The sequence below is a fragment of the Girardinichthys multiradiatus genome, chromosome 2 (genome assembly GCF_021462225.1).
Source record: "Girardinichthys multiradiatus isolate DD_20200921_A chromosome 2, DD_fGirMul_XY1, whole genome shotgun sequence".
Classification (NCBI taxonomy): domain Eukaryota; kingdom Metazoa; phylum Chordata; class Actinopteri; order Cyprinodontiformes; family Goodeidae; genus Girardinichthys; species Girardinichthys multiradiatus.
This window is the reverse complement of record NC_061795.1, coordinates 47,682,114-47,698,197: the sequence shown is the minus strand read 5'-3', so window position 1 is coordinate 47,698,197 and position 16,084 is coordinate 47,682,114. Positions and strand designations below refer to the sequence as shown.

General features: G+C 39.9%; 1 protein-coding gene across 1 annotated transcript in view; it reads left to right on the top strand.

The window, feature by feature from the left end:
- ranbp10 (RAN binding protein 10) overlaps window positions 1–16,084 on the top strand; it is a 42,188-nt gene that overhangs the window by 10,619 nt on the left and 15,485 nt on the right. Inside the window, exons 2-5 of the mRNA XM_047388535.1 lie at window positions 4,548–4,659; window positions 8,418–8,470; window positions 15,160–15,327; window positions 15,413–15,435. Coding sequence (XP_047244491.1) covers window positions 4,548–4,659; window positions 8,418–8,470; window positions 15,160–15,327; window positions 15,413–15,435 — 356 coding nt within the window. The remainder of the gene's footprint in view (window positions 1–4,547; window positions 4,660–8,417; window positions 8,471–15,159; window positions 15,328–15,412; window positions 15,436–16,084) is intronic.

The following is a 16,084-nucleotide window of genomic DNA, read 5'->3' as shown; positions in this document are numbered from 1 at the left end:
AAGAAATCTGTAAGTGGGCCAAACATCTGCATGCGAGGGTGAAGACAAGGTCTCACTTGGCTTCTTACACTCTGGTACAGAGCTGTTAATGACAGCTGTTGGTCAAATTCAGAAGGTGGAGTTATTAATGGCCACCAGGGACTGAAGTGCCACAAAGCGTTTTTTAACACCTGGTGCATTATACTTCTTGAAAACCAGGTGGCGCTCTAATTTTTGAGTGCCCGGCGTCACTCATAAAATATCGGCTGGTGTTTATTAAGCATGTAGTGTCGCCTCATAAACTACGGGTATTTTTTTTTTTGCGCTAATTAGAAAACTAATTAGGCAACAATTAGCTAGATAACATTGATTATTGTTCAAAACAGCTTTCCATAGGAGACATGTCTACAGAGGAACTTAAAACGCTCAGAGGCATTAAGTCTGAGCAGAGAAAACTACTTTTTGAGGGCGACCAGGGCCTATTTGTGAGCAAGCGTGATTTGAAAGCGACAGCAGTACAGTATAAAAGCTCAAATATGTACTCTGCTTTTGAATTGAACATTTATACTTTCATTTGGAAATAATCCTCCTTGCAATATGAGCTGCTTGGTGATCAGTGTTTGGATTGGACGTCACGTGACTACCGCATGGCACACATGCACCATTGCTAAGCATTGAGTTGGGGCTGCTGCTGAAGCAGCATCAGAAGTAAACAAAACTGGTTCTTCTTACAGGCCTATAAAGTTCTATGAGAAGAATGACATCCTGCTTTGACTTGAAATTAATTCAGATATAACTGACATGAAATGTAATTTGTGGAAAATTCTAGAAAATATTAGCGATGTACACATGTATGCCATTAAATTAGTACATTGTTTAAAGTACTAAAACCAAACAGTTTACCTGGGAAGATAAAGGTTAAATAAAATAATATAAGCTTATGACAGGTACACAGAATCTTTAGCATTATGCTTTTTGTTTTCAATTTATTAACTATATTTTAAAATTTGCAATATCCTTTGTAAAAACTTAAGATTTGTTTTATTAAGTTTTTTTTTTTGGCCCATTTAGGTTCCTCAAAGATGACCAAACCTTATTAAGTTCTGCTGGATAGACTATATTAGTATTTTCACTCTTCGCTGCTAGTGTTTATGTCTTACCTGCTTCTTTATGAACAAATATTAATTGACGGCATTTTGCTGCATCTGTGGCCAGTGCTTTCTTATTTTTTATCCTTTTTGCCCCGTCTCCTCCTCCTTTCCTTATTCGCTGCCTTTGTGTGTCTCTGCACTGCTGTGACAGACAACCTTAGAAAAGGAAAGGGGGCGTCTGGGAGCTTCAGCGAGGCAGATACCCGAGTGAGCTGCATGGACGGCATGGATTGTTTATTTAAAAAAATCAAGTGCAATCCGAAGTGGTCCTTCGGTCCTGCTCCTCAGCAATAGCCCATTGGGCCAGGCCACCAGGAAATGTCCCAATGGCCAGTCCACCCCTCTTCTAATATATCCATATATTCCAGCATCAAGGCCAGGAACCAACAAACTGATACCATAATCAGAACTATGCAGCTTTATCAGTTAAAAATCAATTGACAGCATGGTGATCTTTGTAGCACAGTAGGTACCTGTCAACACTGTAATGCACAGTTCCTACTCCGCTTATAGATTTTTGTTTAGGGGAGAGTACACACTATGTATCATAACATGGGGTATTTTCTCTGCTTTAATTTGAGTCATATTTCCGTTTTAGTGACAGATGCATGCTCATCCCGCATCAGAACAGCATGGTATTGTATTGGTATCTACACATGGTATTTAATTCTTAGCAATGGCGCCTGCATGATCAATGATAGTAATGACCGAGGCTTTCCTAGACTCGCAGCAGACTGCCTGAAGCTGTCTGCTAACAGCCAGCTGCCTTGCTTAAGGGTTCCGCCTCTCTGCATTTTCTACGAGCTCATGGCCACTTGTTATGTGTCGCGACAGGTGAGCATGATTGCGCGCAGCAGAAAGAGATGAACATGCCTTCTGTGGAGACAAGATTGCCTTTATTAAACACTCCACCAAACACAGCAGCAGTCTCTCTCAGAACCCGAGGGATTTCATAAGCACCCCTCTGAATACAGAGTGACAGACTGTAATGGCTGTTGCGCTTAAGGCAAACTGGTCCAGACACAATGCATGCTCCTGTTGTTTATGTTCACAATCTCATTTTAGTTATTAGATTTACGGAAGTACGGATGATCCATCTGTCAGATTAATTTATGCAGTCAGAGTGACAAGCGACTCTAGAGATGACCTCATCTGGCCTTTACTGACCAATGCCAACTTCCAGTATCCTGTGACATCTGACCTGCTGATTTTCATTATACCTCAAAGGTCTATGAAACACATGCAAACTCTTTTGTATAAACTTTGTTTTAATTCATCAGTTAATCTTAGAGGGGACCTACTGCTGTCCCAATTATGCTGTAAATCACACAGTAGAAAAAATAATTCATATTATAGCTACAAACTTCATTTTAGGTATTTAGCATTCAATAGTCGCAGAAATAACTTGAATCTGACAAAGGTAATAATGAATAAAAATTCTATGAAAATGAACAAATGAAAGTCAGACGTTGCTTTTCAAACACGCTTCAACAGAATTATAAAAAAAAAAAATTCATGAAACAGGCCTGGACACACATGATGGTACCCCTGAAATTAATGTGACCAAAGGGACGTGTTGAATCAAGGTGGGTCCATTAATTAGCATCACAGGTGTCTAACTTCTTGTAATCAGTCAGTGGGTCTATATATAGAGCTACAGGTAGTCACTGTGCTGTTTGGTGACATGGTACCACACTCAACATGGACCAGAGGAAGCGAAGGAAAGAGTTGTCTCAGGAGATTAGAAAGAAAATTATAGACAAGCATGTTAAAGGTAAAGGTTATAAGACCATCTCCAAGCAGCTTCATGTTCTTGTGACTACAGTTGCACATATTATTCAGAAATTTAAGATCCATGGGACTGTAGCCAACCTCCCTGGACGTGGCCGCAGGAGGAACATTGATGACAAAACAAAGAGACGGATAATATGAACGGTAACAAAAGATCCCAGAAAAACCTCTAGAGAGATTAAAGGTGAACTTCAAGCTCAAGGATCATCAGTGTCAGATCGCACCATCTGATGTTGTTTGAGGCAAATTGAACTTAATGGGAGACGACCAAGGAGAACTTTGTTGAAAACAAATCATAAAAAAGCCAGACTGGAATTTGCCAAACTACATTTTGACAAGCCACAAAGCTTCTGGGAGAATGTCCTATGGACCGATGAGACAAAAATGGATCTTTTTGACAAGGCACATCAGCTCTATGTTCACAGATGGAAAAATGAAGCATATGAAGAAAAGAACACGGGCCCTACTGTGAAACATGGAGGAGGTTCTGTTATGTTCTGGTGCTGCTTTGCTGCATCTGTCACAGGGTCTTTGCAGGTATAATGAAATCTCAAGACTATCAAGAGATTCTAGAGAGAAATGTGCTGCTCAGTGTCAGAAAGCTTGGTCTCAGTCTCAGGTCATGGGTCTTTCAACAGGATAATGATCCAAACACACAACTAAAAACACCAAGAATGGCTAAGAGGAAAACATTGGACTATTCTGAAGTGGCCCTCTATGAGCCCTGACCTAAATCCTATTGAGCATCTTTGGAAGGAGCTGAAACATGCCGTCTGGAAAAGGCTCCCTTCAAACCTGAGACAACTGGAGCAGTTTGCTCATGAGGAGTGGTCCAGAATACCTGCTGAGAGGTGCAGAAGTCTCAATGACAGTTATAGGAATCGTTTGATTGCAGCAATTTCCTCAAAAGGTTGTGCAACAAAATATTAAGTTAAGGGTACCATCATTTTTGTCCAGGACTGTTTCATCAGTTTATTTTTTTAAGTAATTCTGTTGAAGCATGTTTATAAAGCAACGTCTGATTTTCATTTGTTCATTTTCATAGAATTTGTAACCTTTGTCAGATTCAAGATATTTCTGTGACCATTGTGGGTTTTTCTTTCATTAACCGAGGGGTACCAACAATTTTTTCCACGTGTGTATGTTTTAAATATTTAAAGTTTACTAAATTGGTAAAGTTCAAATGTAATTGGCTGCTCAGAAATTTATTTAGGAATATCAGAGTGAGACATAATTTTCTTTCACTTCACAGCTATGCACCACTTAATGTTGGTTTGTCACATAACATTCCAATCTAATGCATAGACGTTTGTCATTAAAAGATGAAAAATGCTCAAATAATTAATACTTTTGCATGCCCCTTTTTTTATTAACCTTTATCTGAGTCAGGCTAAATAAATACCAAAGGGATTAAATAACCTACTATGTGTTTTACTCTTTTGCAAACGGAAAGAAATTAGAGCTTTTACTTTTGACACATTTTATTCTCATGAAAAATTCAGAGTTTTTTTCTTGTTTGACCTTCTGATCATCAGTCAGAGCTAACTAATGGAAAATGAATTTATTGGATCACTAATAAAGTGTGATGAAGACTGCAGTTGTTCACATTGTCTTTATGTTTTGCAGGCCATGGAAAGAACCACAAGGATGCAGCATCAGTGCGAGCCACACACCCAATCCCCGCCGCCTGTGGGATCTACTACTTTGAAGTCAAGATTGTCAGTAAAGGTCGAGACGGGTGAGCAGAAACAACCGGGCTTCCCAGTAGCAGTGCTTTTTACACTGGAACCATAACAACTCTTGGCTGTATTCTAAGTTTTTGTAGCTTTTGTAGAAACTGTTCAGTTTAAGTCTCTTTAATGCTTGATGGGTCCTTTACTCTCTCTGCTATGTTTTTGTGTTTTGTCATTGTACCAACCAAGCATGTTTTTCATCTACTCTTCATCCCACCATCTTTTTAAGTAGGGGAACAACCTCTCTGTTAAACCTGTTTCTTATGTTTAGATACTTTTCTGACTCCATAAATCCAAGCATCCAGCAGCTGTGAAAAAACCTCATTCAAGGCTGAACATACTTAATTTACCCACTTGATCTAATTCAGAATGTTGCTCTGTTGGGAAACCAACTTTTAACCAGCTCTGATGCAGTCATTAGAACTATTCCTTCTCCTGTTTTTATCAGGGATGCACCGAGGTGAAACACACCATCACTGTCACACGCCCAAACAAATACACAACCAGCGTTCTCCCCTCCCCCTCCGAAAACGTACACAAACGACAACAAGATGGAAATTAACATTGGTTATTAATTATTTTACTTACAATATCGGACCGATACCGATGTCTTAAAAATTGACCAACATCGGCCAACATGATGATAATGTGGATATATCGTGCATCCATAGGTTTTATGAAATACAAAATGGTTTATTTTCCTACCAGTGCATCCCTGGTTTCTACACATCAACTACCTGCTGCTGCCATCTGCTGCGTTGCTGTGAGGACAGAGTGTTTGTAAATTCACTGCGCTAATCATTTTAGTCTAGCTTTAAATCAGCAAAAAAGCAGTCAGTCCCTGCAATATCATTGGTTCATGGTCTCTACTCCTTGTTTTTAACAGAAATTTCTACAGTTGAAGTGGAAATAGGACAACCCAAAAGTTGGCAGATTTAACTATAATCCCTTCCTCATCAAATCCGAGGGGAAAAATGTGTCACTGGAGAGCCCATGCTAACCGAAAATCCAAAGCTTCTTTCTAACACAACCAGAATCACCATAATGTGAAGGTTGACCCAGTTATATACAGAGAGTAACCCACATCTGGGTCAGCTGGGCAGCAAACCTTTCTATGCTGTAGACAGATAATGAATATTTAATTTGAGGATGTCTATCCTTTCCGTGATTTTAGGCCTGTGGGTTATTCCAAAAAGGTCAAATTTTGACCTTTTTGTAAAGTTATCACTATTCAAATACGGAGGATGCTGAGTGATAGTGTTTTAGGTGAAGAAAAGGCTATGTACCATCATGTTTGTTGCTATATCTGAGAAATAGTGTTCAACAACAACACTTATTCCCTATGCCTAAAAAATCAGACATTTTTCCCTTTAAACCCCTGTTTTCAGGAGTTTAAAGGGAATCAAGCGGATGTAAAAACATGAGTTAGTCATATTGGACTTCAGTTTCTAAACTTTGGGACCTCTATTCATCCACCTTGAACCAACAAGAGACAGAAGACCGCCAGGAAAATCCTGTGCAGTGTTTAAACTCAGTGAATCACAGATAAAAAGTCTTCCATCCAGAAATACAACATATCATAATATGTATTTCTTCTAGAACAACAAGTAATTTATAATTATGATGTAGAGGTTTAACATTTCATCCAAACATACAGAAAAATAAGACTATGTCCCTGAAGCCATCGCAGATGGTAATCAGGCTTTTTATGTTGCTGTTGGAATAATGGCTTCTTCTTTTCTGAGTGGCCTTTTAGGCCATGTTGGTACAGGACTCAAAGGTTCAGCTTCAGCTGAAGATCTTTAGCTTTAGTTCTGGGGTTGATTCACACATTTCGCATCAAAACCTGTTCATCTCTGGGACACAGAACCCGTCAGCTTCCTGAACAGTATAATGGCTGCACATTACCATGCTGTTTACCTGGATATTGTTGTGTGAACTGATTAATATGGGACCTTTTTTTTTTTTTTTTTGCGGCACTAGAGGCCTTTATTTTTCAATAGTAGGCAGACAGGAAAGAGGGGCAGACATTCAGCAAAGATCGTCGGGTCCGGCATTCGAACCCGGGACAGCTGCACCGAGGACTATAACCTCTGCACATGGTCGCGCGATTAACCCCTACACTACCAGCGCTGCGCCCAAATGTGGGACCTTTAACCAAAGATGGACCAGGGTTGTGGAGGCCCATAAGTCTTAATGAGAGTAGACCTCTCATCAAGTAAGTTCATAGTCTCTATTGAGCCCAGCAGAAGGAAGTTGATTCAGTTCAATTAAGTCTTATTTATGAAGCACCAATTCATAACACGTGTCGTCTCATGACACTTTACAAAAAAGTCAGTTCAATCCAGTCATCTAAGTCAAGTATATTTGTTCTAGTTGATCCTACTCATCAAATAATTCAGTGAAGTTCAGTTATTCAAATTATGTTAAGTTTTCCATCTAAGGAAACCCAGCAGGTTGCGTGAAGTCAGTGACTTGCAGGATTCATTCCTCCTGGATGAGCATGTGGCAACAGTTGCTTGCAGTGAGTTAATGACTTGGCAGCAATCCCTCATACTAAGCATGCATGTAGCGACAGTGGAGAGGAAAACTCCTCTTTAACAGAAGAAACCTCCAGCAGAACCAGAATCATCGGCCATCCGCCACGACCGACTGGGGGTTGAGAGAACAGAGCAGAGACACAAAAAACTCAAATAGTTAGACCAGTAGAAGCTCAGCCAGTAGCTATGTCTAGGAGAGACCGTGTTAAACACTGAAACACAGGGCCAAGCAAATCATCGGTAGAAGGTGAGCATTAAGTTATTGGCAGCAGCACCCCCTCCAGGAAGGTCTCACAGCTTAACACAGAGCAAGGCCAGGTGTAGCTTCTACGAAGGAATAAAAACAGAGAGAGAACATAAAGTTAAAAGCTTAAATAACAGCAAAATTAGAGCATATTAGGAAATTGTAGCCAAGTGAATGAAAGTGGTCATTGATTGATTGACTTTTAGACCAGCAAATAGTTGTCCTCGTACCATTTTATGCCATCAGTACATTTAGGTGTGGGATTTTTGTTCAGACATTCTTGTTTGTATGAAGATGAGCTGCAGCCATGTTGGAAAATCCCAACCATGTTAGTGGCTGCCAACACCAGGTCTGCATTTACATTTTTCTGTTGATTGTGTTTAATGAAACGTTGTCATAGAGCTGCTGAGCGGTGTACAGATAGGGTTGAATTTACCACAACATGGATGTTGACTTCTTGCGGTTTATCCACAGCATCTGAAATCATCTTCCATAGATGTTTGTCCTTTTTCTCCTCATACTCTGCAGATTCATTGACTCAGGAGCAGGAAATGAATGAACTTTCCTCTTTATGCAGATATTTCTCACAGGACTCTAAGTGATGATCTCAGTGTGTGCCAGAGGCAATAAAGTAACACTGTCTGTGCCTTTTTTGACTAAAGTAAAAGCTTTTCCAGTTTTTGCTGTTATAATGCCAACAGCTCGTCCTCCGGCGACACTTTTAAAGATGTCTCCTCTGACCTCTGAGCTTGTGTAATCGCTGCCACTTTTGATGTTTGCCGTCTCCCCTGGAGGCAGCTCGCTGTGCAAATATAAGGAGTTCAAAGACGTCCTGTTCAACGTTCCTTCTGCGTCTCACTCATCAGATACGAGCTTTATGTGAATATTTTCTGTTTCCTAGTGAAACACAGTGAGACCCAGCTGCTCTGAATGTATACATATGGTAATGAATTTGAAAATTCCTCCTCTTGTTTTGCAGGTACATGGGCATCGGCCTGTCTGCACAGGGAGTCAACATGAACAGACTGCCTGGTGAGTAACTTGTGAATTATGTAAGACCACCAGTAGAAAGATGGACACTAACACATCCATTTTGGGATAAATTAATCTGTGAAAGGTCAACCAGGCGGAGTGACATGAAGGTTACTTCACACACACAATGGTGCAGGATTTGTCTGGTTCTGAGCCATGGTTTCAGCCATATTGGCAACCTGGCAAGAAAACCATCATCTGCTTCTGTTCCTTTCTGGTTCCTCACAGGACAGTCTGCGCTGAACAATTAAAAACGGAAGCCGTCCCAAACCTGGGCCCTAAAATCTTTTAATTACTCATTGGGCTGTGACTTCATCAGCTCAGAATACAATTGAGGATTGTAGCCTGGACTTTAGAGAAGAGAGGGTTTCTCATCAGTGTGGCAAACTCAGGGAAAGTGCTGAGCACTTTGATCATTGTTTTCATTCAGGGTGTTCAGATTTTCAGAGCTGGAGTAACTGAGGAGACACAGTGGTGCCTGTGTACTGTATCAAAGTGAATTAAAGACACTGAAGAAGATCAAGTGTCTAAATTCAAAAGCTTTGGGAGGAGAAAAGGATTTATGTGATGCTTTTTTAATAATTAGATGTCTGTGGTGGAAGAAGTGGTGAAAAAACAGGGACGGAGTGGACATGTTGGGACATGTCTTCCATCCCCAGAGGTCACATGGATCAGTGACAGATGATTGGGACTCCAGCTCATGGTCTGACCTTATACTAATCTGATTAAAGACAAACTTTGCTTCTAACTCCTTGAAAATAGAGTGTGCAATTTTATGTCAGGTAGAATGACTTTAAAACATGGGCAACCAACCAGTGAAATTAATTAGTTTGGCTAATATAGTAAATGACACATGTGGAGGTTTTACTTCTTAAACTGTGTCAGAAAAGGAAACATTTTTTGAATTTCACATTAGAGAAACAGTTTCCAGACAATTAATCATAGAAGCACAGAACTAATGTAAGGAAGCCCAAAAAGTTAAGTAACTAAATTTACTTTAAAAGACCAATTTTCTTAGTTTGACCCATAAAAAAATGTATGACTTATTGGCAGGTTCAAAATAAATAAATAGAATATGTTACACACATGCAGTTAATAAATAAAAAAAAAAAATATGGTGGTAATGTATAAATGTAGATTACCAGTTGTTTTTCCTTGTTTAGTCCTTCTAACTTTCTGTTTTGTTCTGTTAAACATATTTTTATTTATCAAAGAAGCTATTATAAGCAACAGTCCTGGTGACTGTATGTAGAACTCTGGGTTGTGGTTCTGTGGATTCAGTTTGAGCGGACCTCTTCTTATGCCTAATGTCTGAGGTCGGAGTTTGCTGTACTGCCTCTTGTGGTAGAAAAGAGTATTGAAGAAATAAACAGGAAAGATTTCTCATTTTATATTCTTCATATATTTTCTAACTTATACCTACAGTTATTTATGTTTTTTAAGGAATCTATAGATTAATGCAACACTCAGGGCAAAATCCTTATTAATACAAAAGAAGATTTGAAAATCAGTGATCTAACATATTTTGTGAAAGTTTGTTCTGCCCCTAAAGGGATTTGCATTTTAAGTATATATGAGCTGGTATAGAGGAGCTGTGCTGTGAATGGTGTTTACACATCAGATTTAAACCCTTAATAAAATATGCGTTGTCATAGAGCTGCACCGTGGCGTAGCGGTAGAGCTTGACCAATTTACAGAGGCTTCAGTCCTCAGACGCAGGTGTCTCGGGTTCGGGTTCCGACCCAGGAGGCCTGTGCTGCATGTCTTTGCCCTTCTCCACCCCACTTTCAGTCTGACTTCTTTAGAAAAATGGTTATACTAATAATGATAAAAATCAAAAAACAAAATTGATGAAAATATGTTACATGCAGCTCTGTGATTTATGTCCCTCTGCAGGTAAAGAGGATGGATGGACCTGCTTTTAAAAATGACTTTAATGTTTAAAACAACCCTTAGTAAAGTTTTAGTTAAAAATGTCTATAATTTGGATAAGGTCGTCTTTCTGTGAACTCTTTGGTGTCAAGAACTCTTCTGATTGGCCAGCTTAAAACTCAGTTTAGCTCGTTGGCAGGAAAATAATTTATTCTTATCATTAGAGTGTTTCTGGGTACTGTTGGAGGCAAAATTATCTGAGTAGTATACCGGAAGATTTTAAGCACCCATCTTGAAAGTTTCAAACGGCTTTGTGCTCTACAGAAAACATGCGCAGCCTTTGTTTATTAGTGTGTTCGATCTTACCGCATCCCACAATGCAACGCATACCTAGCTTGCAGCGTACACCTGGTAACTGTGTTGCATTGAGGTCTGATTACGTTCACACCATGAGCAAACCCCTCTAGAGTTTGTTTGAAACAGTACCAAGACCACCTGCCTCAAACCGTCTCATTACTGTTGTTTGGGTCAGCACCCTGATCATCAGTCAGAGCTAACCAATGGATCCCTGATTTCATAGGTGGGAGGTTATTGAAGCAATTTAGTTTGAGTTAACCTGTCTGAAGCCTACATTTAAAACTCACCTCTGCTTTCACCAATCACATCCTCTGAGTTTCCAGATCCGTCAGGAATCATTTCACTTTTTAAAGTCATGATCTGTCCTGTTTCAGAGCTTTGTGGAATGCCGTGGATACCAGGAAAACCCAGTTCACCAGACCCACAAAGACCACTTATTCTCCTGACATCTTTATTCAGGAATAATGCTAGATGGGATGAGGAAGCGATGGGCTGACAGATGTGTTCCCAAACCTTCTCAGCCTTCAGCTATGAAAATATTTTTAGTTGCTGGGTTTCCACCACAGATGGTCAGTGGCCCTGGTAGACAGATTACTGTTGATTACCCTAACTCAGTCTAACCCAGTGTGGTTCTGTGTTCCAGCATGTGTCGCTCCCAAACTCTCCGGATTTATGTGTGTGTGTGTCCTGGGCTGGCTGATTGAGTTTCTGTGTGTGTATTTTACACTACATTGTTCTCATGTGAAGCTTCTAATCTTTTGTTTCGCTGTAACGTTTCAGTCATTTTAGAAGCAGCAGTTGTTTTCACTGCATTCTGCAAAAATGGCCTCAGTAATAAAACTCCAGTCAGTAAAATTAATTTCATTTAATTGCAGTCATCCAAGGTTCGATGAAATATTCAGTTGTTTATTAAGAAATGTTCACATACCATGTTGAATCTCAATTTTCATCTCTGGACAATAAAGTGTTTTAATTTCATTTAAACAAATATGAACCTTTTTTACTCTTAGTGTTTTTGTAGCTGAGAAAAATGTTAGGACCCAATTAGCTAGTTCTACCCCCATCTTGTAGCCATCTACCATCTCTTACATTAGACTGAGGAAGGTTGGCCCCAATCTTCACTTTCAGGTGTCAGATGTTTGAGGGGTTCCTTGGACCTTCGCAGTGTCTCAATGAGATCAAGCTCTGAGCTTTGACTACGCCCAAAACTTTACATTTCCTTATTCTCAGCCAGTCCTCGGTACTGGTATGTTTTGGGTCATTCTCATGTTGCAGGATCCATTTTTGCTTGAGCTTCCATTCTTTTACAGATGGTCAAACATGTTTTTCAAACACCCTCATGGTTGATCTGCTCTAACACAGCATCCCCAAACCATGACACTTCCACCTCCATGCCTCACAGTTGGTATGAGGTTCTTTTCCTGGAATGCTGTATTTGGTTTATGCTAAACACATCCTCTGTTTTGATGTACAAATAATTCAGTTTTAGACTCGTCTTCCAAAGAACATTATTCTAGAAGTCCTGGTCTCCGTCTACGTTCTTGCTGACAAACGTCAGTCTGACCTTTTTTCTTTCTTCTTTGAACACCTCCCATTAAAGTTAAACTTGTTCAGTCTCTTACTGGTTCAGGCTGGAACTTTGAAATCAACAATAGCAAGAATCTGCTGTAGGTCCCATAATCAGATTTTGTTGTTTTGGAGACTGTAGCATCTTGCAGTCTGCTTTCAGGGTGCACTTGCAAGGGGAATCACACCTGGGGATGTTAGCGGTTTTCCTAAATCTCCTCTGCTTTTAGATCGCTTTTTTATACAGTAGATCAGCTGGTTTTAAAATCTAGAGACCCTCATATCCCTCACCAGACTCGATAGCTGCTACAATCTTATTTCTGCAGGCCCCAGACAGCTCGTTGGGTCTCACCATGATGTTTACTCTCACTTGAACAGTCAGGAGCACTAAACTAAATGTTTGAGGTTTAAACAAGACAAACCTCTTTCAGAGTAGTGAGTAATGATGTTCTCATCATTCACACCTGATGTGATTTTAGATATTTTACTTGGGAATAAATGTGGGTGGGTCCTAATTTATTCCTCACCAAAAATAGCATTTTTTAAATCAACATTTCACAGCAGTTTTTAAAGTTTTGATTATTTAATTAGATAACTTAAATTTTTCAGTATTGTTAAAATTGAAATTTAATATCCATATGTCTAAATATTGGGGAAAAACACTTGGGCTCTCATAGGGTGTCCTAATTTATGAATAAATAATAGGAAATATATTCTTAAATATAAAATGATTGGACCTGATTCTGGTGCACTTCTTCACATTGGGACACTTGTAAAAATGATTTTTAGACACAATAGAAATAATCTCAGCAGCTTTGCTTCTCTTCCCAAGTTGATTTTATTATTATCTTCTGTATCGCATCATAAATCATGATGTAAAACATTTGAGAACAATGGCAACAAAATACATTTGTTCAGTTTGGTCCAGAACTCGTGTTTGTTCTGAACACTGTTCTCCACCGTTGACCTCTGTGTGTGATCCTGCTGTGGAGGCTTGCCCATTTCATTAGCATGTTGGAGCAGTGAGCCTGGCTTTAGAGGCAATATCCCTGTCAGCAGATTAATCTAATACCTCACACACACACACACACACACACACATAGACAGACAGGGGTATATTCACATAAGGACAGAAGAACACATAGGGAGACGAAGGACAGTATGTACCCAAGCAGGAAGGAAAACACAAACACGCTTTTCAGCTTAGATTGATACTTTTCTACATGCTCACAGGTTCACATTTGCACATATTCAAGGACACAGCTAAAATCTGTGCTGTCCAATGACCTACTTTCCCTAACCCTGCTTTGCTTTTTGTCAACAACACGCCTGCAGCAGCTGAGGTCAAACGCTGACAGAGTGAGCATAACGGTGATGGCTTCATGTCACCTCAAACTTGAGACGATTCAGGAGGAAAAATTCCTGCAAAACTCGATTTATTGCAAAACGTTAGACCAAATCAGTCAGAGGGACGGCCTGATGTTGGCAAACTAAGTAGTTTCCTCGTGCTGCACACAAATTCTCCTGCAGACGTCAGAATGCTCAATGTTTATCCTGAAAATAATGAATCAGTCTGAATGTTTTATCTAATAGTTTAGATTAAAATATCTGTTCATGGTTTCCCTCAGAATGGCTAATGCTATACTGGATACTGTACTTTCTAAGAGTGGTATATAAATATGTAAAATTTATATTAGGCCAGATTGCATGTTTATGTTCAGCCATCAAGTATTCTTGGTGATGCTCCAGTCAACTCTACTTCAAAAGTACAGCATATGTGTACTTTTAAAATCATTCTTTCTTTGCCTGAATCTGACAGCTTTACTTATTTTTGGGCAGTGGAATATATTTTGGCTTTTGTACATTTAAAACATATTTTAACACGTCTTACTTGATCATCGGTTGTCTAGATGTCTTCTGCTCACTGTGCAGATGCACTCAAACCAACTGGCTGTTGACACCAACCAAGCTCTGCGCTGGTGGCAACTTGATTCTGTAGAGCAGAGCTTGAAAGAGTTCTTGCCAGAACTCACTTGGAGATGTTGAAGCCTTCTTCTCTGCAGCTGAACCTCTCAGCTTGAAGTTTTTGATTATTCAGATATGCTTAGAGATTCTCAGGAGCAGTTTGCTGCACGTTAGGCCATCATGCTGAACGGTGGAGGCTGGGATACATCTGCACAATTTTAATAATAGATTACAGACTGATAGAGAATATCAGTTTTTATTTCTCTCTCTGTGCTGTGTATTATATTTGAGATATTACATTATGGTATCGTTAAGGCTGGATACTGATGTTAATTATTAATGTGTACGAAATATTAAATGCATTAGAAATCCTGATATATTTTATATAAATGTGTGATTTCTTTACATATTATGTCAGTTATGTTCTTCTCCAATAGAAAATGGCTCAGACAGTTACTGTAAGACGTTAGAGGAAACTGACCGATGTGACGTAACATCCATGTGTGTTTTAAAAAAAAAAAAAAATCAGCTAAACAGCAAACGGTTGCATCCAAACAGCAGTGCATTCTCACAGTCAGGACATTCATCTTTATGGGTTCTGCTTTTGGTTCTGCCTCCTGAGCTGCTGTTCCTGTTAGCAGTGACTCACCAGTTTCTTTTCTTAGACTCAGTCCTCCTGCTGGATGTTCAGGGCCCTGCAGGCTGGAGGCACGCAGAGAGTCTTTATTTGTGTGAATTCCCATAAGTCGCCCTGCAGCAGCAGCAGTCAGATGAGGAAAATCTGAGTTGATGAGTAACCGCCTCCACCCCCTCCCCTCCATCAGCAGCTTCACCTTAAATCCTGTTCAGATTTAAGTTCTGCTGTTGGACTGCAACTTTTTCACAGGTCCAAAAAATAAAATCTGATCCTCATCTTCCATCTCTTTTAGGATGGGACAAGCACTCGTATGGTTACCATGGAGATGACGGCCACTCATTTTGCTCCTCTGGGACGGGCCAACCATACGGGCCGACGTTTACCACGGGCGATGTGATTGGCTGCTGTGTCAACCTCATCAACAACACCTGCTTTTACACCAAAAATGGCATCAGTTTAGGTTGTTCCTCAGTTTTGCTTAGTGATTCAGTTTCAGTTTGGTATAATGTCAGATTATAAATGGTTTCTCTGCCTTATCTCTGCAGGTGTTGCCTTCACGGACCTTCCTGTAAGTATTCAGAACTATTAACCTCATACACTTCTTTTCCCATTGAAATTAAGATTCTGCAGCAATTTAGTTTACACAAAAATCCATGAAAGTTTCAGGAATTTAACCCCAGCTGTACAGTCTGGAAAAGTATAAAAAAGTGTTTTCCACATCTGGATATCCATCCATCCATTTTGTATACCCGCCTGTCCTTGCAGGACCGCGGGCAGAGCTGGTGCCTATCAACAGCTGTCATTTTGCAAGCTGCAGGGGGCACCATGGACAGGTCGCCAGTCCATCGCAGGGCAACAGAGACACACAAGAAAAAAAACACATACACTCATACCTAAGGGCAACTTAGTGAGACAAGTTAACATAACAGTTGTTTTTGGATTGTGGGAGGAAGCTAGAGTATCAGGAGAGAACCCAAGCAGATAACATGTAAGCTTCATGCAGAAAGACCGCAGGTTGGGATTTGAACCCAAAACTTTCTTGCTGCAAGGCAACAGTGCTACCAACTGTGCCACCGTGCAGCCCTCTGATCCGAATATGTTTGGAAAAAGAAACTAGAATATGGAAAATGCATCCATCCATCCTCCCTCTTCACTCCAGTTTATGGTATTTGGTTACATATTTAAAGCCTGACAACTGTAGAAATATCTGCCTTAAT